Here is a 21,922-nt window from a genome sequence, read left to right on the forward strand (position 1 = left end):
ACAGGAGGATGGATGGGCTGGGGAGACAAGAGGGACAGGAGGACAGACAGGAGAATGGATGGGCTGGGGAGACAAGAGGGACAGGAGGACGAATGGGAGGATGGAAAGGAGGATGGATGGGTCGAGCAGACCAGAGGGACGGTAGGACGGAGGGCAGGGATGGACAAATGGGTGGGAAGGATGGAGGGGAGGGACAGATGGATGCACAGTCACTGACTTCTATTTTTCCCAGTGGCTGCTCCACCCCATTCTGTGCTGAGGCCCTGCCCCCACTCCGCCCCTTCTCATGAGGCCCCGCCCTTGCCCCACTTCCTCCCCCTCCCCCGAGGTCCCCCACCTGCCTGCCACTCACTGCTCTCCGCTCTCCTCCAAGTCCCTCCCGCCAGCTGCCAACAGCTGATCTGCTGCCCCGCTGTGGCTGGTGGGTGCTGAGCACCCCCTATTATTTTCCATGAGTGCTCGACCTCCGCAGCACCCGCAGAGTCTTCACTTATGGAGTATTCCCCCTTTCCTGCTCCAAGTACTCATTCAGGAGTGGGGCCTTCCTGGGTGGGGCAGACCCCCTCTGGTTCCCACCCACTGGGTGTCTCAGGATGTCAGAGCTCACAAGCCTTAGCCCCACCTCCAGCTGCAGGGCTCTCCGTCCAGTCCTGCGCTGCCCCCTGCTGGCAACTCCCAGTACATGGTCCATGCAGGAGGCTGTTTTCTTCTCATCTCCTTTCCTTGCCCTCACAGCTCAGCCAGCACCCGGGCCCCGACAGCCCCATCTTCCTGCCCAGAGACCCCGAGTGGGACTGGACCCTGGCCAAGATCTGGGTGCGCCTGGCCAACTTCCATGTCCATGAGGTCAACACCCATCTGCTGGAGGCGCATTTCCTCTGCGAGGTCTATTGCATGGCCACACTGCGCCAGCTGCCCATGTGCCATCCTGTCTACAAGGTGAGGGGGGCGAGGGACCAAGCGGGGGGAGGGGTTACCCCCTCATGTCCTTCCTGTGCTTTTGGCCAGCAGACAGCTGTGCGCCAGCTGTGACCATCTGCATCTGTGCCCCAGATGTGCCCAACTGCATCTGTGCCCCAGATGTGCACAGATGTGTGCCCCAGATGTGTTCAGCAACATCTGTGCCCAACTGCGTCTGTGTCTTAAATGTGCCCAGCTGCATCCGTGCCCCAGATGTGCCCAGAGGCATCCGATAGCGCTTCAAAATGTGCCCAGCTGGCCGTGCCATGGCCCATCAGTGTCTGCACGGTCCAGGGCACCCAGGTGTGTGCCCAGCTGCAGCCCCTGCCCCAGATGTGCCCACTGTGCCTGTTCCCCAGCTGGGTGCGAAGGTGCCATCTGCAGCCAAAGGTGCCCACTCCCCACCTGGATCCATGCCTCAGTTATGCCCAGCTGCTTCTGCGGGTGCCGTCTGCACCCAGCCATGCCAAGCTGTCTCAGACCCAGATGTGCCCTGTCTCAGCTATGTTTGGCTGAGCCTGTGCCCTGCTGTGTGTGGGCATGTCTCTGTTTCACGCAGCCGCGTGGGCCCATCACCCCTCAATGTGCCCTGTATCCCACAGGGGCTGTGTCGCTGGGGGTGGGGAGGTTGGACCAGGCTCCCAGCTCAGCCCCACGTCTCTCTGCTCCCCACAGCTCCTGATCCCTCACACCCGCTACACCCTGCACATCAACACCCTGGCCAGGACCAACCTCATCCAGCCGGGAGGGGTCTTTGACAAGGTGAGAGGTGACTCTTGTCCCCTGGTAAGAGCAGGGTGGGGGCTGGGAGCCAGGACTCCTGGGTTCTATCCCCAGCACTGGGAGGGGAGTAGGGGCTAGTGGGTAGAGCAGGGGGCTGCTGGATTTCAGGATGTTTGGTATCTTTGCAGCTCTGCCACTCCCTTGTGATGTGACTGTAGTCACGCCCGTTTCCTTCTGTGTCTCTGTTCCCCCATCTATAGAACGGGTGGTATCTTGTGACTGCTCCAGGCATTCCTACAGCACGGCTGGTGGATACATTGGCCTTTCTAGGGCTAACCCAGAACAGCCGTAGGGTGATGGCAGTTAGCGCTGGGTGGGGCTTTTTCTGTTTTTTCGTGAAAATAAATGCGGATCTGGTGATGCCGAACGTTTCACGAATTAGCGTCCATTTCACTGAGTTGTTTCGGTTAAAATAAACCCACAACTTTTTGTTTCAACCCGTTTTTAAAAAGGTCGAGATCCAAATGAAATGGTTGGATTGTGCTGAAGCAAAACCATTTGGCGGAGGGGAACCATTATCCGGTTTGTCCAAACGAAAGGTTTTGTTTGACCCAGAACAAATCTAGATTTTAGTTTTACATTTTCCACTTGCCAAACATTTCAAACACCTTCGTTTTCACCTCAGTCTGGAATGAATTTTTTTTTCCAATTTTTTGGAATTTTCACTGAACTGAAAAAGAAATTAAAATGTCTTCATCGGCCCACTGCATCGGCGCTAGGTCCGGACACGGCCCTAGGGAGGTTGTGACTGGAACAGGGTGCCCCGTTGTGGTGTCTACACTAAACCAAGAGACTCTGTATCAGAGGTTTTCAAACTTTTTTTCCTGGGACCCCCTTTGAAAATATTTCAGGCTGTGATGACACCCCAAAAAAGTGATGACCCCCCCCCACCCCACACACACATGCCACCCTTACTTCTGTGTTGCTGCTGACAGCAGCGCTGCCTTCAGAGTTGGGCGCCTTGCCAGATGGTCTCCTCTCATGGCCTCCCCCTTGCAACCACTTTTAGATCAGGCCCCCCAGTTTGAGAAATGCTGCTCTATATAGCAGACGAGGGAAGGATAAAAGGAGATCTGAACACACTCTATAAGTACCTGCCTAGGGAGATTTCGGAGAGCAGAGGGCTCCTTATTCAGCAGAGCAAGATCTAGTGGCTGGGAGTTGAAGTTAGATCTCTTCAGCTTGGAAGTGAGTGGCAGCTGGGTCCCAGGCTGGAGAAGAAGCATTAGAAGCAGCTTCCCAAGGGGTGGTGGAGGGTTCATTACCGGAAACGTTAGCTCCAGATTGGAGGTTTCTTTCTAAAAGATCTGCTCTCGCTCAGGCATAATTTATTAACCCAGCTGCTGTCAATCGGCACTGAGCCAATGGAGCTACAGCCGATTAACAAACGATGGGGATCTGGCCCATTGACTCCTGACACCAGCTGGGATCTGGCCCCATTGACTCCAATGGAGAGATGCCCATTGACACCAGTTTGGGATCTGTCCTCTCAAGATTTCTAGATTCTTGCCTCTCTTCCAGGCCTCTTCGACAGGTCGAGACGGGATGCTGAAGCTGCTGGCCAAGGGTGTGGAGAACGTGAGTTACGAGGCACTCTGTCTGCCAGACGACCTGGAAGCTCGTGGTGTCAGTTCGCTCCCCAATTACTTCTACCGGGACGATGGCATGAGGATCTGGACAGCGGTGGAGAGGTGAATCCAGGGGGCAGGGGCTAGTGATGCCGCGGAGGTGGGGGTGGAGAAACTACAGTGGAGCTGGGGCGGAGCAGTGAATCTCTAGGAGAAAACAGAGGTAGTGCTCTCTCAAGCCCCATCCACAGACCAAGCCCCACCCACGCATTCCCCTTCAATGAGGTGCTGCTCCAAGTAGAACATCACAATGGGGGTCATTTCTTTCCTCTGTAATGTGCTTTCATCCGCAATGATGTAGTCATCGGGAGCTGGAAATTGTTGTCCTTATGTGTCAGAGTTAATGGCACATATGGGGAGCACCTCACCACCCTCCTCTCAAAGCAATGGGCTCAGACTCTCTGCAAACTCAGGCAGCGTCGCTGCATCAGGTTACATTCAGGTCACAGTCTGGAGGTTTTCTTCACGTCCATGAGGCCTGAAGATTTGGGCTCGATCCCCAGCTGATGTGAATCTGTGAGACTTCAATACACCTGTGCTTATTCACACCCACTGAGGTTCTGGTCCTATCATTTTTATTCATAGATTCTAAGGCCACAAGGGACCATTGTGATCATCTACTCTGATCTGCTGTCTCACGCAGGCCAGAAAACCTCCCTAAAATAATTCCTAGGGCTGATCTTTCAGAAAAAAAAGCAGCCAATCTTGATTTAAAAATTGCCAGTGAGCGAGAATCCTCCATGACCCTTGGTAAATTGTTCCAGTGGTTAATTACTCTCGCCTTTAAAAAATGACACCTTATTTTCTGTCGGAGTTTGTCTAGCTTCACCTTCCAGCCATTGTCTCTTCTTAGACATTCTCTGATTGACCGAAGAGCCCGTTTTTATATATTTGTTCCCCATGTAGATACTTATGGACTGCGATCAAGTGATTATAGTTTGCTACAGTCAAGATTAGAACCCCACTGTGCCAGGCACTGCACAGACCCTGACAAAGATCAGAGCCCGCTTTGTGCCAGGCGCTGCACAGACCCTGACCGAGATCGGTACCGTCAGGGTGCTAGTGCTGCAGAGAGAGACACCCACGGACAAAAGGTTCCTGCCCCAACCTGCTCACGATCTAAATAGACAAAGGGTGGGAGAGAGAACCAATCAAAATCGTTTCTGTGAAACTTTTGTTTCTCTCAAAAAACAGCTGTTCACTCAGCTTTTGGCTGAAAAATTTCATGTGGTTCAAAATTGAGCATTTTTCACAAAACACCAGAAACCCCAAAAACCTCTTTCAATAATATATTAGGTTTGGGGTAAAAATACACCAGCTGGGATCTGGCCCCATTGATTTCAATGGAGTGATGCTAATTTGCATCTGGCCCTGTGGAGCTACATCAGTTTACACCAGCTCATGATTTGGCCCCCATGACTCCAACAAAGCAACACCCAGTTACCCCCACTGGGGCTCAGTCAGGCCCATTGACCCCAATAAAGAAATGCCCCTTGACACAAGCTGGGAAACTGGTCTCACTGAATCCAATGGAGTGACACCCATTTACACCAGCTGGGGATCTGACCTACTCCTCTGTCTTTCCTAGTCCCTAGTGCAGGGGTAGGTTACGGGGCAGAACAGGGGATTAGAGAAGGGTTCAGGCCTTTTCCTCAAGCTGCTGAGACACAGACACGTTCCCGCGGGCAGCTGGGAAAATGCAAACAGCCTGAGCTAAATATCACTGGGCGTGATGGAGCCTTTCTGAAGTTAGTTGATCCACCGACGCTGAACGTGGCTTTGGAAAGAGATTTTTGCCAACAGAATTGGGGGTTTGTCTCAGGGACGCAGGGGAGGGAGCACAGAAAATGCTGCCCGGGTGAAATTCGCCTCGGCTGAAAGCTTCTGAAAGGGACAGTCGCTTTCTGGGACGTCGCCCTTCTGGCTGGGCAGGAGCGTGGGAACGTCCGGCAGCGATCGATATTAATCGTTGCCCCTTGCGCCGATCCTCGTCAGATCTCAAAGGGCTTTGCAAAGGCAGGCCAGTAGGGTGAACCCCCTTTGAGAGAAACTGAGGCAGGCCAGATTCGCAAGGGTGCTTTGGCATCCGCCTGACAGGGCACGTCTCAGCCCTGACTTAGGCTCCCCAAAAACCACATGGGGAGAGTTAGGCATCAAAGAAGCTACAGGCCACTAGGCAGAGCTTTGGGTGCCTAATTGAAGGCTAGAGGGTGGTGCCTGATTCATAGCCACAAATCTTCCCCTGGAATGAGGCCCTTAAAACAGGCCAGTCCTTTCCTCACAGGGAACCTCTCCTGCCACCCAGTTATTGCACAGGGGTTGGGGCACATCCCTGTGTTCAGATTAACAGGCTGCAGGGTGGGGCTTCAGACCTGGGTCTACCACATTGCAGATTACTGCACTAACTACTAGGCCATCAGGGGACACAGGCCTTTCAGAGCTGGTTGCTGTTTTTAATGTGAGGCCTGATCCCGTGGGTCTTCTTATGCCCATCAGATCCCCAGCTGGCATCAATGGGTGTCTCTGCATTAGTGTCAATGGGGCCAGATCCCAGCTGGTGTCAATGGGTGTCTCTCCATTGGAGTCAATGGGCCAGGTCCCAGCTGGTGTCAATCAGCATTGTTCTATTGGCGGCAGTGCAGGTCTGACATCTTGATCAGGACACCCGGAACTGTGAGATACCCTGTTACCCCTCAGCCTCAGCAAGGACTTCCCGGGTGAGATTTTGATGTCTGGGCTGGGCGGGGGGTCAGTATAGGTGACCGGAGTGGGGTTAACTTCCAGGAATCACTGAAATCACATCGGTGCTGTTAGCAGCATCCTGCCACCGAAACAAATATCTCTGTGTGGAATCAACGTGTGTGGCAAACGGCTTACAACTCTGTTAGGAAATGTACAATATATATTCCTAGTCCTGTGGCGCCATCTAGTGACTTTCCCATAACATTTCATTCTCTGTAATTTATTATCTCATTGGGGTTTGATTCCTTTCTCACTGCCCCCTTGTGTAAATCAGGAGTAACTCCGGTGGAGTCTCGAGGGCTGGTTCCCCTCTCGCTCACCCCGGTGTGACTCCGGACTAACCCCATTGCATACAACCTGACTCACTGGTTTCTCCTTTAACCCTCACAGCTTTGTCTCTGGCATCATTGGGCTGTACTACCAGAGCGACGCCACTATCAAGAAGGACTCCGAGCTGCAGGCCTGGGTGACAGAGATCTTCACTGAAGGGTTTATGGGCAGGAAGTCGTCCGGTACCGTCCTCCAACCCTCGCTCACTCTCTGCAGTGTAGCCAGCGGGGTCTGGTTAGAACTCACTTAGAGCTGGGAGAGGCCTAAAGGGTACCAGGGTGTGGCCGCATCGCCCTGGGAAGGAACCATGCAGGCCTCTGCTTGTGGCCTCGCTGCTCCAAGTAGAGGCCAAACCAGTGTATAAGGACGCACGTGGGGGGTGGAAATTGATGATGGGCTCTTCGATCTAGCAGAGAAAGATCCAGCAGCTGGAAATTGAAACCAAACCAATTCCCACTGGAATGAAGGTGTAAATTTTTACCAGTGAGGGGAATCAACCATTGGAATAACACCCCAAGGGCTGCAGTGGGTTCTCCACCACTGGTAATTTTCAGCTCAAGAATGGATGTTTTTCTGAAAGCTCTGCTCTAGCTGAACCAGGAATTAACTTGGGGAAGTCACACAGGTCAGAGTAGACTATCATGGTGGTGTTAGCATCTAGGAAACGTTCCATTTCAACATTCTCCAAAAGAAACATTTTGATTTTCATTATGATCTTTCAGTTCATGAAAAGTTTCAGTTTTGGGTGGACCAGAAATGATTTTTTCCCCCTTGTATGGCCCGTGAACCAAAAACTCCATTATTTGCCCCATTCCTCGTAGTGGGGAATCATAGAATCATAGATTAGGGCTGGAAGAGACCTCAGGAGGTCATCTAGTCCAACCCCTGCTCAAAGCAGGTCCAATCCCCAACTAAATCATCCCAGCCAGGGCGTTGTCAAGCTGGGCCTTAAAAACCTCTAAGGAAGGAGACTCCACCACCTCCCTAGGTAACGCATTCCAGTGCTTCACCACCCACCTTGTGAAATAGTGTTTCCTAATATCCCACCTAGACCTCCCCCACTGCAACTTGAGACCATTGCTCCTTGTTCTGTCATCTGCCACCACTGAGAACAGCTGAGCTCCATCTTCTTTGGAACCCCCCTTCAGGTAGTTGAAGGCTGCTATCAAATCCCCCCTCACTCTTCTCTTCTGCAGACTAAACAAGCCCAATTCCCTCAGCCTCTCCTCGTAAGTCATGTACCCCAGCCCCCTAATCATTTTTGTTGTCCTCCGCTGGACTCTCTCCAATTTGTCCACATCCCTTCTGTAGTGAGGCGCCCAAAACTGAATGCAATATTCCAGGTGTGGCCTCACCAGTGACGAATAGAGGGGAATAATCTCTTCCCTCAATCTGCTGGCAATGCTCCTACTAATACAGCCCAATATGCCATTAGCCTTCTTGGCAACAAGGACTCATATCCAGCTTCTCCTCCATGGTAATCCCCGAGTCCTTTTCTGCAGAACTGCTGGTTAGCCAGTCGGTCCCCAGCCTGTAGCAGTGCTTGGGAAGGGGGGATTGAGGTGTGTGTGTGTGTGTGTGTTGTTCCCCAGGGCAGAGATGACTCTTGGTGTTAGCTCACTGCCTGTGTCATTTTCTCCACCCATCAGGTGTCCCCTTCACATTGCAGACCAGAGCTGAGCTTATCAAGTTCCTCACCATGATCGTTTACTGCAGCTCAGCCCGTCATGCTGCTGTCAACAGCGGGCAGGTAGGAGAGAGTTGGGGGGAGCTGGGTTTGAATAGCCCTGAAATATGCTGCTTTGCAGGTGCCCACCCCTCTTTGGCACCCTGGGAAGCTCAGCTGATTTGGTGGGTGGATCTCTGCACTGGTCCAGAGGGCATCTCCATGGCAAGGGATATCAGTGTCACTCCATTGACACCAGTTGGGATCTGGCCCCATTGACTCCAGTGGAGAGATGCCCATTGACACCAGGTGGGGTCTGGCCCCATTGACTCCAGTGGAGAGATTCCCATTGACACCAGCTGGGGTCTGGCCCCATTGACTCCAATGGAGAGACGCCCATTGACACCAGCTGGAGGTCTGGCCCCATTGACTTTAAACTGGAAGTAAAGTGCCCAGTTTTAGCAGGGTGGATAATTCAGTGTTGGACCCTCAAGACCTTTACCCGGGATTGTGCATCTGGTTCTAGCCTCTCCAGAGGTTGTTGGCCTCCATTCAGGGATCACTGGGCTAGGCAGCTCAGACTAGGGGCTCATAATTGTCCCTTTTGGTCTTAAAAACCTACCAGCCCAATCTGCTTGGGGTGACCCCTCTGGGGAACAGACCTACCCAGCCCCCGGCTGAGTGATTTCCCCCGGTCCCTGTGCATTGAGCCCAAGCCACCTCAGGGCTAGGTGGGTTCTCCCGCTCTGGGCCCATGAAAACATTGGTGCTGCACCACTGGTGCTAGGTTCACACTCTTGCCCCTTTTTGATCCGAGTGGCTAGTCAAGTTTCAGGCCCCTCGGTACGTTCCAGGTAGATGCAGAAATTGATGGAGTCTGGTATCCTTTCGATGCAGTCTGATTTATGTACCAGGAATGGATAAACGCTGCTTCTCCGAATGCAGGAAGAACCCAGGCTTCTTTAGCAAACAGTCCCCAAACCTCTCTCTCTCTAGCTTTTCCCAGGGACACACTGGGTATGTCTACACTGCACATGAAGCCCCGGGTGTGACTCAGGTTTGAGCCCAAGCCCGCCTTTCATCCACACACAGACCAATCTGACTTGGGTCAGGACCCAGATCCTCGGACTTCGCTGGTGGGGTAGGTCAGAGCCCGAGTCCTGCTGTGAGTCAGATCCAAGCCGTGTCATTGGGCAGTGTGGACACAGCTCAAGCCGCAGATCCGAGTCAGAAGGTCTGTGTACACCAATATGGGCTGGAGGCTTGGTAGCCGGCTGTCATGGATGGTGTAGATACAATAAATCCTGCAGCTTGGCAGGGGGTTCGACTCGATGACCCTTGCGGTCCCTTGTAACCCTGTGGTTCTAGGGACGCGCTGGCATGGCTGAAACGTGGGGCCAGCAATTGTCAACCCAGGTTGACAACGCAGTGCGGATGCTCAGGCCTGGGCTAGGGTACAGCAAGTCCATACACCAGGGTCCCACCGCCCCAGGTTTACACTGCACTGTAGGTGCTCAGGCTGCATTTGCCTTGCTGGCTTCTGCCTCTGCCTCTCGCTCCGTTCTCCTCTGGTCACCGTTTGCATTCTCTGTCACACAATGGATCCCCCCCCACGCGCTGCTAGTTTCTGAGCAGACTTGTTTTAGGGGTGGCCCCTTGATTGCCTCTGAAACGACAGGGGCGTTCCCAGGGCAGTTTGACAGGCTTTCGCCCGGCTCCTAGCAATGCCATTCCTCTGAGCCGGCTCAGCCACTCAACACGCTGCCCTGGCACTTCGGTGGCACCGCTGCCCGTGGCACACAGCAGTTTAGCCTCCGGACGATAGAAATGCTTTAGCCTAACAAAACACCCCAGGGGGAAGTGGTGAAATGGACGGGCCTGTGCTAGCCAGGAGGTCAGAGGAGATGATGCGTTGCATAAGGGAAAATGAAGATTTCCTGGACAGACATCAGGAGATGCTTCTACGGCCACAATGTTCTGAAGATTCAGAGCAGCCACAGCAGGGACAGACGGATGATGAAGAAGTTTGGCAGCATGTGACCTCCAGAAGGAGAAAGAGGAGCGTCCATGTACCAGCAATGGAGATACAGGTGAGCAATCGTTTCCATGTTCTCTCTACAGGTACTAATGCGGAGAGTGGACTAGATGACCCATCTGAGGGAAGGGAGCAGAAGGAGACTCCACCGATTGGAAGGCAAAAGATGCACTGTCCTAGGGATGGGGGTTCCACGACCACCACTCCCAAGAGGAGGAGGAGGGTGGTGGTGGTCGGGGACTCCCTCCTCAGGGGGACTGAGTCATCTATCTGCCGCCCCGACCGGGAAAACCGAGAGGTCTGCTGCTTGCCAGGAGCTAGGATACACGATGTGACGGAGAGACTGCCGAGACTCATCAAGCCCTCGGATCGCTACCCCTTCCTGCTTCTCCACGTGGGCACCAATGATACTGCCAAGAATGACCTTGAGCGGATCACTGCAGACTACGTGGCTCTGGGAAGAAGGATAAAGGAGTTTGAGGCGCAAGTGGTGTTCTCGTCCATCCTCCCTGTGCAAGGAAAAGGCCTGGGTAGAGACCGTCGAATCGTGGAAGTCAACGAATGGCTACGCAGGTGGTGTCGGAGAGAAGGCTTTGGATTCTTCGACCATGGGATGGTGTTCCAAGAAGGAGGAGTGCTGGGCAGGGAAGGGCTCCACCTAACGAAGAGAGGAAAGAGCATCTTCGCCAGCAGGCTGGCTAACCTAGTGAGGAGGGCTTTAAACTAGGTTCACCGGGGGAAGGAGACCAAAGCCCTGAGGTAAGTGGGGAAATGGGATCCTGGGAGGAAGCACGAGCAGGAGAGCGCAAGAGGGGAGGACTCCTGTCTCATACTGAGAAAGAGGGACGATCAATGAGTTATCTTAAGTGCCTATACACAAATGCAAGAAGCCTGGGAAACAAGCAGGGAGAACTGGAAGTCCTGGCACAGTCAGGGAACTATGATGCGATTGGAATAACAGAGACTTGGTGGGATAACTCACATGACTGGAGTACTGTCATGGATGGATATAAACTGTTCAGGAAGGACAGGCAGGGCAGAAAAGGTGGGGGAGTTGCGTTGTATGTGAGAGAGGAGTATGACTGCTCAGAGCTCCGGTATGAAACTGCAGAAAAACCTGAGTGTCTCTGGATAAAGTTGAGAAGTGTGAGCAACAAGGGTGATGTCGTGGTGGGAGTCTGCTATAGACCACCAGACCAGGGGGATGAGGTGGACGAGGCTTTCTTCTGGCAACTAGCAGAAGTTGCTAGATCGCAGGCCCTGGTTCTCTCGGGAGACTTTAATCACCCTGATATCTGCTGGGAGAGCAATACAGCGGTGCACAGACAATCCAGGAAGTTTTTGGAAAGTGTAGGGGACAATTTCCTGGTGCAAGTGCTGGAGGAACCAACTAGGGGCAGAGCTTTTCTTGACCTGCTGCTCACAAACTGGGAAGAATTAGTAGGGGAAGCAAAAGTGGATGGGAACCTGGGAGGCAGTGACCATGAGATGGTCGAGTTCAGGATCCTGACACAAGGAAGAAAGGAGAGCAGCAGAATACGGACCCTGGACTTCAGAAAAGCAGACTTTGACTCCCTCAGGGAACAGATGGGCAGGATCCCCTGGGAGAATAACATGAAGGGCAAAGGGGTCCAGGAGAGCTGGCTGTATTTTAAAGAATCCTTATTGCAGTTGCAGGAACAAACCATCCCGATGTGTAGAAAGAATAGTAAATATGGCAGGCGACCAGCTTGGCTAAACAGTGAAATCCTTGCTGATCTTAAACGCAAAAAAGAAGCTTACAAGAAGTGGAAGACTGGACAAATGACCAGGGAGGAGTATAAAAATATTGCTCAGGCATGCAGGAGTGAAATCAGGAAGGCCAAATCACACTTGGAGTTGCAGCTAGCAAGAGATGTTAAGAGTAACAAGAAGGGTTTCTTCAGGTATGTTAGCAACAAGAAGAAAGTCAAGGAAAGTGTGGGCCCCTTACTGAATGAGGGAGGCAACCTAGTGACGAAGGATGTGGAAAAAGCTAATGTACTCAATGATTTTTTTGCCTCTGTCTTCACAAACAAGGTCAGCTCCCAGACTGCTGCACTGGGCAGCACAATATGGGGAGAAGGTGACCAGCCCTCTGTGGAGAAAGAAATGGTTCGGGACTATTTAGAAAAACTGGACGTGCACAAGTCCATGGGGCCGGATGCGCTGCATCCAAGGGTGCTAAAGGAGTTGGCGGAAGAGATTGCAGAGCCATTAGCCATTATTTTTGAAAACTCATGGCGATCGGGGGAGGTCCCGGATGACTGGAAAAAGGCTAATGTAGTGCCCATCTTTAAAAAAGGGAAGAAGGAGGATCCGGGGAACTACAGGCCAGTCAGCCTCACCTCAGTCCCTGGAAAAATCATGGAGCAGGTCCTCAGGGAATCAATTATGAAACACTTAGAGGAGAGGAAAGTGATCAGGAACAGTCAGCATGGATTCACCAAGGGGAAGTCGTGCCTGACTAACCTAATTGCCTTCTATGATGAGATAACTGGCTCTGTGGATGAGGGGAAAGCAGTGGATGTGTTATTCCTTGACTTTAGCAAAGCTTTTGATACGGTCTCCCACAGTATTCTTGCTGCCAAGTTAAAGAAGTATGGGCTGGATGAATGGACTGTAAGGTGGATAGAAAGCTGGTTAGATCGTCGGGCTCAACGGGTAGTGATCAATGGCTCCATGTCTAGTTGGCAGCCGGTTTCAAGCGGAGTGCCCCAAGGGTCAGTCCTGGGGCCGGTTTTGTTTAATATCTTTATTAATGATCTGGAGGATGGTGTGGACTGCACTCTCAGCAAGTTTGCCGATGACACTAAACTAGGAGGCGTGGTAGATACACTAGAGGGTAGGGATCGGATACAGAGGGACCTAGACAAATTAGAGGATTGGGCCAAAAGAAACCTGATGAGGTTCAACAAGGACAAGTGCAGAGTCCTGCACTTAGGACGGAAGAATCCCATGCACAGCTACAGACTAGGGACCGAATGGCTACGTAGCAGTTCTGCAGAAAAGGACCTAGGGGTCACAGTGGACGAGAAGCTGGATATGAGTCAACAGTGTGCTCTTGTTGCCAAGAAGGCTAACGGCATTTTGGGCTGTATAAGTAGGGGCATTGCCAGCAGATCGAGGGACGTGATCGTTCCCCTTTATTCGACATTGGTGAGGCCTCATCTGGAGTACTGTGTCCAGTTTTGGGCCCCACACTACAAGAAGGATGTGGAAAAATTGGAAAGAGTCCAGCGGAGGGCAACAAAAATGATTAGGGGGCTGGAGTGCATGACTTATGAGGAGAGGCTGAGGGAACTGGGATTGTTTAGTCTGCAGAAGAGAAGAGTGAGGGGGGATTTGATAGCAGCCTACAACTACCTGAGGGGGGGTTCCAAAGAGGATGGAACTCGGCTGTTCTCAATGGTAGCAGATGACAGAACAAGGAGCAATGGTTTCAAGTTGCAGTGGGGGAGGTTTAGGTTGGATATTAGGAAACACTATTTCCCTAGGAGGATGGTGAAGCACTGGAATGCGTTACCTAGGGAGGTGGTGGAGTCTCCTTCCTTAGAGGTTTTTAAGGCCCGGCTTGACAAAGCCCTGGCTGGGATGATTTAGTTGGGAATTGGTCCTGCTTTGAGCAGGGGGTTGGACTAGATGACCTCCTGAGGTCCCTTCCGACCCTGATATTCTATGATTCTATGATCCAATGTCCCCTTCTGGCCTTAAACTCTATGACGTGGTGAAATTTCCCCTCACCATCCCCAGGACAGTCCCGAGACAGAGACTGGGGGAGGGAAGGCACAGCTCTGGGCTGAGAGGGTTCTGCCCCTCGGCAGCTGCGGCGCATCCTCTGAATGGAGGATCTGCTCCAAAGGGGCCACTGAGGGTCAAGCAGGGGGAGAGAGTGAGGGAGACGCTGTTTGCAGGGTGGGAACCAGTTTGCAGCTTCTGGGCCTGAAGTGGTGCACAGGAAAGTATCTGGACCCAACCTGGCAGGCAGGGGCCTGCCCCTTTTCCCTCCCCCGCTCTCTGCTGAGGGAAAATAACCGGACTCAAGGATGGGGGCTGGGAAAAGCTCATGTGGCTGAGTGAGTGCCTGAGGCTGATTGGGAGCTCTCCGTTGCGGGGGGCTGTGCCCATGCCCCAAACCAAGGAGATGGGAGACTAGTCACACACATCACTAAGAGGTGAGCGAGACATTTCACACCTCTCCCTCTTGGGCCCTGGTCCCAGACCCAATGGTCCCCCTACCCCTCTCCACCACCCGTTCGGGAGAACTTTAGGGCTTGACTGTCTGCTACTTGCCTGCTAGGCCTGCTGGCCACCAGGCTGGCCCATTCCCGCGATACACCAGGTATGGTCTGTTCCCTGTCCTCACATTGCGAGTCAGCTACCGCCCCTCGAGGCGTTTTGGGGTGTATGGACTGTCGAGCCATGGCCTGCTGGCCTCTGAGTGAAACCCGCTATAGATAGGGTGAGTGCTCCCCAATGCACTGCATGAGCGTTCACACAGGGGCTCAGCTTGCTGTGGTGCTACAGTCCATGAGACGTGCCCCCCTGAAGCCTCAGCCTCCCCGTCGCACAGGGCAATATGGCAACTATGCCAATTCTGCAGCATTGCACCTGCCGCGGTGCCGCCTGACACAAGGGAGGTGGTAAGGGAATCAATGGCTGTTAACCAAGCTGGGCAGGGTGTCCCCAGCCTCGGAGTGCCAGAAGCTGGGAGTGGACGGCACCGTATGGCTCACTCAATGATTGCCTGTTCTGTTCATTCCCTCTGAAGCACCTGGCATTGGCCAGTGTCAGAAGACAGGGTACTGGGCTAGACGGACCATTGGTCTGCCCCAGTGTGGCCGTTCTTATGGGGAAGTCAAGGTTGGTTGGCTTGTGTTAAATCTGTTGCTGCTAAATTGTATAGTCAATTGCTTGACCACATGTTGGTTCATTATGAAATATACTCAAGAGACCAAATAGCCAGTGTCAGTCAGGTTTGTGACTATGGTACAGGGAAAAGGCTCTGCACACTACCAACCTTCAAGGAACCAGGCCGTGCAGTGATGTTACATTCACCTCATGCGGACGGTGCGCTCCCCAATTTACACATTTCAGCTGGTATTGCTATGATTTTACAAGTTACACATGTCACAAAAACCCAACCCATCAGTTCGTTCCAGTTCTCTAACTTCTTGTTCTGTTCGTATCTTTGTTCTGGAGGCTAATATTCCAGGCACTGATCCGTGAAGGTTATTCCTTGGCTTGTAGTAAGACAGAGAACAAATGTATCTTGATTTTTGACAAGTTTCCTATCTGTGACAAACGTTTACTTCATCAGATGCAAGGTGTTATGGGACACTTAGCATCAGTGACCAGGATTATGGTATTCATAGATTCATAGACTTAAGGTCAGAAGGGACCATTATGGTCATCTAGTCTGACCTCCTGCACAATGCAGGCCACAGAATCTCACCCACCCACTCCTGGAACAAACCCCTAACCTATGTCTGAGTTATTGAAGTCCTCAAATCGTGGTTAAAGACCTCAAGGTGCAGAGAATCCTCCAGCAAGTGACCCGTGCCCCACGCTGCAGAGGAAGGCAAAAAACCTCCAGGGCCTCTGCCAGTCTTCCCTGGAGGAAAATTCTTTCCCGACCCCAAATATGGTGATCAGTTAAACCCTGAGCATGTGGGCAAGACTCACCAGCCAGCACCCAGGAAAGAATTCTCTGTAGTAACTCAGATCCCATCCCATCTAACATCCCATCACAGACCATTGGGCATATTTACCTGCTAATAATCAAAGATCAATTAATTGCCAAAATTAGGCTATCCCATCATACCATCTGTTCCATAAACTTATCAAGCTTAGTCTTGAAGCCAGATATGTCTTTTGCCCCCACTACTCCCCTTGGAAGGCTGTTCCAGAACTTCACTCCTCTGATGGTCAGAAACCTTCGTCTAATTTCAAGTCTAAACTTCCTAGTGTCCCATTTATATCCATTTGTTCTTGTGTCCACATTGGTAATAAGCTTAAATAATTCCTCTCCCTCCCTGATATTTATCCCTCTGATATATTTATAAGGAGCAATCATATCTCCACTCAGCCTTCTTTTGGTTAGGCTAAACAAGCCTAGCTCTTTCAGTCTCCTTTCATAAGACAGGTTTTCCATTCCTCGTGTTGTCCCACAAACTTACACAGGATCGTTTTAGGGGTCAAGACAAAGATGCCACATTTATTATTAATCTGTAACTATTAGCAAATACCTTAATGCTTATACACATACACTCACACACACACACACACCCCAAAATGTTCTGCAGCTGCTGGATAGTTACCAGTCCTGATTGTAGTTTGAGTTCGCAGCTTGGGATCGTAGCTCGTGGCAGCTAACTGGCCAGGAAAGCTGAGCACGAGGAGGAGCCGGGTCTCTGTCGGGCGCGCACCGATGCTCCTTGATGTTGATAGCAGAATGTTACCCAAAGTCTCTCCTCTCACCCTTCCTTTTTTATAGGAGTTTAGTTTAGATTTAAAGTTCCTAGGTCTCGCTGTGTCACGCCGCCTCTGGGTTTGGTGCTTGATCACCCGTCAATTGCAGGCGTGACTGTCAGCCTGGGACCTGGCTTTGATCTTCCTTCTGTTGTTTCTTTTTAGGGTGGATGCTTCTTGCTTGAGTTAGGGCTGTTGTCTAGTTCTTCAGCCGTTGGTATTTGAACTTTATCTCATCAGGACGGGCTGGTGCTGGAGGTTGATTCTATCACCCATGCATCCCTCATTCACACATCTCAACTAGACTAATAAAATTACAGAAGGGTTTGCAAAAATGAAGGTTGCAGCAAGCCCTTACAAAAGGGAGTAAGCATTTTAAAATGGGGTTTGAATTACAATATGGCATAGAAGTTACAATGTAGGAAAAATGGCAAGTGTAATGAAAGTTACAATGAAGGCAAAATGGCAGGTGTAATGAAATGGTGAACAGAAGTTACAATGGTACAGGATAACTAAAAACAATTTCATTCACATTGGTTCTACACTCGGATCATCCTAGTAGCCCTTCTCTGTACCTGTTCCAGTTTGAATTCATCCTTCTTAAACATGGGAGACCAGAACTGCACACGGTATTCCAGATGAGGTCTCACCAGTGCCTTGTATAACGGTACTAACACCTCCTTATCTCTACTGGAAATACCTCGCCTGATGCATCCTAAAACCGCATTAGCTTTTTTAACATCCATATCACATTGGCGGCTCATAGTCATCCTGTGATCAACCAATAGTCCAAGGTCCTTCTCCTCCTCTGTTACTTCCAACTGATGTGTCCCCAATTTATAACCAAAATTCTTGTTATTAATCCCTAAATGCATGACCTTGCACTTTTCACTATTAAATTTCATCCTATTACTATTACTCCAGTTTACAAGGTCATCCAGATCTTTCTGTATGATATCCCGGTCCTTCTCTGTGTTGGCAATACCTCCCAGCTTTGTGTCATCCACAAACTTTATTAGCACATTCCCACTTTTTATTTAGGCCAGTTTGAGTTAGATCACTGTTAAAATAGTTGTGCTTAATATTATAGGTGCTTAATAGACACTAATACATGGGGTAGCTAATACATACTATTAATATGAGTTATATTTATATGCTAGCCACCATATTCTAGTCAGCACTGCTATGCCTTGCTTGCAGTTTGCTGGGGTGATCGGCACTCTGTTTAGCATGGGTGCGAGACTCAGGTTACCGGTGCTGTCCCCTCCCGTTTGTGTCTCTAGGGCATATGGGGGTCTGTCCCCCAGTTCTCTGTGCTGCGCCATGGGGTGAGTCCGTCTCAGTGAACTTGTCTCTCCCATGATGGGCTGGAAATGGTGTGAACCCAGTGTCACGGAGTATGGGGGGACTCAGGGCCCTGCACCCCCGGCATCCTGCGATTCACCATGACTCTCAGCCAGCCAGTAAAGCAGAAGGTTTATTTAGACGACGGGAATACAGTCCAAGTCAGGTCTTGCAGCCACAGACAACAGGATACCCCTCAGTTAGGTCCATCTTGGGGTCCTCGGGCACCCCAGCCCCCCCTCCGGAGGTCAGAGCCCTCCCTGCCTGCCAGCCACCTCACCAACCAGCTTCCCAGACTCTGCCTTCAGCGACCCCTCCCACAGCCTTTGTTCAGTTTCCCGGGCAAAGGTGTCACCTGGCCCCAGCCCCCTCCTGGGTTCTCATGTTACATGCTCAGGTATTTTCAGTCAGTCTCCCATCCCCCAGTGCAGACTATCCTAGCCACACTCCCCTGTCAGCATTCACAGACCACATTAAGAACAGTCCCAGTTCGTCACACCCAGCATTAGGGGCACGGCGCCGCTGTCTCCCATGCGCACCAGAGTGGGAGGAAAAGGAGGCTGCGGTGATGAGGGTGCAGGGGGAGTCGTGGGAAGATGCTTGGGAGGCAGAGAACACCGAGTGGTTTAGCCTGTGTCCTCATTGCGAAAGTGTGTGTGTGTGTGTTGGGGGAGGGGGCAGGGGGGTTACCAGCACCTGGATTCTCACCCCTGAGCCAGGCCAGTCAGCTGGGTTTAAAGCCCCACCAAGCCTAGCTGGGAGCATTTTATCTGTGGACAGGAGGGGGGTCAGGAGGGTGGTGAAGCACTGGAATGGGTTCCCTCGGGAGGTGGTGGAATCTCCATCCTTGGAGGTTTTTAAGGCCTGGCTTGACAAAGCCCTGGCTGGGATGAGTTAGTTGATGTTGGTCCTGCTTTGAGCAGGGGGTTGGACTAGATACCTCCTGAGGTCTCTTCCAACCCTGATCTTCTATGATTCTATGATTCTGGAGGCAACACCCAGGTGAGAACCTGGGCTAAGTCTGCTGTGTAGATATAGTACCACCTAAATGCTGTGCCTTTAAGGTCTAATCAGGATCCACAGCCCGGCTTTGTAGCCACTAGGGTCCCTTTCTCAGGACTCCTGGGTGCTCTGGGGTAGCTTTCCCTCCCGCAAGGCGAGGCTCTGACCCACCAGGGTGTGTCTGTATCACAGTACGATTTCGCCGCCTGGATGCCCAACACACCAGCAACCTTAAGAGCTCCCGCACCCACCACCAAGGGCACCGCGACCTTGCGCAGCATCCTGGACACCTTGCCCGCAGTGAACGCCACCTGTGCCCTCCTCTCCCTCCTCGCCGTTGTGAGCTACGAGCCAGGAGACCTGGTGAGTGGGGCGGCCCCATGGATGCTGGCTGAGAGCTGTGGGCATGGCTGGGGGAGACAGAGGGACAGATGTGGGGGGGGGAGACAATGGCTGGGGAATGCTGGGAGAAAGAGGGCATTTATGGAAATAAGTCCATGCATATTCATCAGCCCTGCAAATTAGGGTAGTTGCGAGGGACCCATCCCCCAACTCAGCCTTCCTAGTGGAGCTGGGTCCCACGGAGAATTTCTGCCGTTTTGAAATTGCTTCCTTCTGTGCTTCAGAGCTGGGTGCTCAGCCAGCAGCTGCCACTCTCTGGCCGCCCAGCTCTGAAGGCGGAGTGGAGAGATAGGGAAGCGCAGAAGGAAGGGCGGCACGGTATGGCATTGCCACCCTCCCTTCTCTTTAATCCATTCATTGTATGCCATGTTCAGTTAATATCGGTCTAGCTTTTTCATCAAAATGCCGGGTGCTACCAAGTCAAATGCCTTACAGAAGTCTAAGTCTATTACATCAATACTATTACCGTTATCAGCCACGCTTGTAATCTCATCCAAAAAAGATATATCAAGTTAGTGTGACAGGATCTATTTTCCATAAACCCATGCTGAGTGGCATTTGTTATAGGGGGATAGCTCAGTGGTTTGAGCATTGGCCTGCTAAACCCAGGGTTGTGAGTTCAATCCTTGAGGGGGCCACTTAGGGACCTGGGGCAAAATCAGTACTTGGTCCTGCTAGTGAAGGCAGGGGCTGGACTCAATGACCTTTCAGGGTCCCTTCCAGTTCAATGAGATATGTATATCTCCATATATATTATACTCCTTTCATTCTTTATTAAGTCCCTTATCAGCTGCTCCATTATATTGCTCAGGATCGACATCAGGCTGACCAGCCTGGGAAATCACATTTACTCTTTTTAAATATTGGCACAATGTTAGCTTCCTTCAAGTCCTCTGGAACTTCCCTAGTGCTCCAAGACCTATTGAAAATCGGCGTTAGCAGCCCAGTGAGCTCCTCAGCCAGCTCTTCTAAAACTCTTTGTTGAAAATTATCTGGATCTGCTGATTTAAAAAATGTCTATCTTTAGTGGCTGAGGTTTAAATTCCTCCTGAGATACTAGTGGAAAGGAAAGAGTGTTATCATCATTGGATGATATGACTGCAACATATGTTTTTTTTCCCCAGTTACAGAACAGAAATATATATTTAACACTTCTGCATTACATCATGTTAAATGTTAAATATAATATATATACACTATAATATTTCAAAGTTTTGTTTCTCTAATGGCATAACACTGTAATTTAGTATTAAATATACTCTATACAAATATATTAAAATATTTTGATCACATCAAAACACTACAGGATAATATAAAAGATATATAATATTAAATAGAATATTAAAAGATTATAATAGAATATACAAGTTTAAATGAAGTGAGAAAGTCAAAACAAAACATTTTCACCGGATCAAAATTAAATGAGAAAGTCTAAACGATTTCCACTTTTTTCCCAATGGAATTGACGCGCTCCTGTGAAACATTTACATTGTGACAAAACTCCATGTTCGGATGGAAAACAATTCCTTGGAAATTTCCCTAGTGACTCCCCTCCCCAGGGTAAAAACCCAAATCAGGTGAGGTTCAATGCGCACGGCAGGACAATCTCACCAGACTGCCTTTGGGGTTATATGGGAAACTTAATGCCGCAGGATGGGCAGCAGGAGTAAAACAAACACAGGGAAGTCGTTCATCACACAACGCATCCTAGGTGCTGACTCCCTGGGTGCTCTGGGGCTCAAGCACCCCTGGGAAAAAAATAGGGATGCTCAGCACTCACGGACAATGACCCCGCCCCTGCTCCGCCTTTTCCTCTGCAGCCCCGCCCATGCTGTGCCTCTTCCCGCTCCGGCTCTGCCTCTTTCTCTGAGCACCTCCCGCAGCTCCCTCCTCTCCGCTTCCTCCCCCCATCACGCGCCCTTAAGGCAGGAGGGGGCAGAAAGGAGGGAGCGGTGGGTGGGAGACACTTGGGGGCTCAGAGAAGAGCGAGCAGCGGGCAGGCAGGGGGAGCCTTGGGGAGGAGGCGGAGAGAAGCAGGCATCAGGTACCTGGGGATGGATCACTTGATAATTGCCCTGTTCTGTTCATTCCCTCTACAGCACCTGGCACTGGCCACTGTTGGAAGACAGGACACTGGGCTAGATGGACCATTGGTCTGACCCAGAGTGGCCGTTCTTATGTTCTGTTGGAAGCAGATATTGGAGTTGTTCTCATGGGTGGCTAGTGAGAGATTCCCTGGTACCCAAAGGGCAGGAGAAAGCATCAGTTGTGCCTGATTGTCCATTACCCAGGAGCATCAGAAGGGATCCAAGAAGTAGTACATTCGGGCCAGCTTGGAAGGGACCCTGGTTCTTCCCCTTTGCCAAGCGGGATCTGTGAGTTCAGTGCCTCCATATTCACTTCTCTCTTCGCTCCTTTCCAGAGACCCCTGGGCTACTACCCTGAGGAGCACTTCACTGAGACAGAGCCCAAGCGGCTTATTGCAGCCTTCCAGGCACATCTGGTGGAGATCTCCAAGGAAATCCAGCAGAGGAACAAGTC

General features: G+C 51.3%; 1 protein-coding gene across 1 annotated transcript in view; it reads left to right on the top strand.

Moving 5' to 3' along the window:
• The window catches only part of LOC112114600 (hydroperoxide isomerase ALOXE3-like), a 118,359-nt gene that overhangs the window by 16,830 nt on the left and 79,607 nt on the right, over nucleotides 1–21,922 (top strand). Inside the window, exons 8-14 of the mRNA XM_026660352.1 lie at nucleotides 736–939; nucleotides 1,636–1,722; nucleotides 3,265–3,434; nucleotides 6,504–6,625; nucleotides 8,093–8,193; nucleotides 19,172–19,342; nucleotides 21,804–21,919. Of these exons, the coding sequence (XP_026516137.1) occupies nucleotides 736–939; nucleotides 1,636–1,722; nucleotides 3,265–3,434; nucleotides 6,504–6,625; nucleotides 8,093–8,193; nucleotides 19,172–19,342; nucleotides 21,804–21,919 (971 nt within the window). The remainder of the gene's footprint in view (nucleotides 1–735; nucleotides 940–1,635; nucleotides 1,723–3,264; nucleotides 3,435–6,503; nucleotides 6,626–8,092; nucleotides 8,194–19,171; nucleotides 19,343–21,803; nucleotides 21,920–21,922) is intronic.

Source organism: Terrapene carolina, unplaced genomic scaffold, assembly GCF_002925995.2.
Source record: "Terrapene carolina triunguis isolate 2854851 unplaced genomic scaffold, T_m_triunguis-2.0 Scaffold751, whole genome shotgun sequence".
NCBI lineage: Eukaryota > Metazoa > Chordata > Testudines > Emydidae > Terrapene > Terrapene triunguis.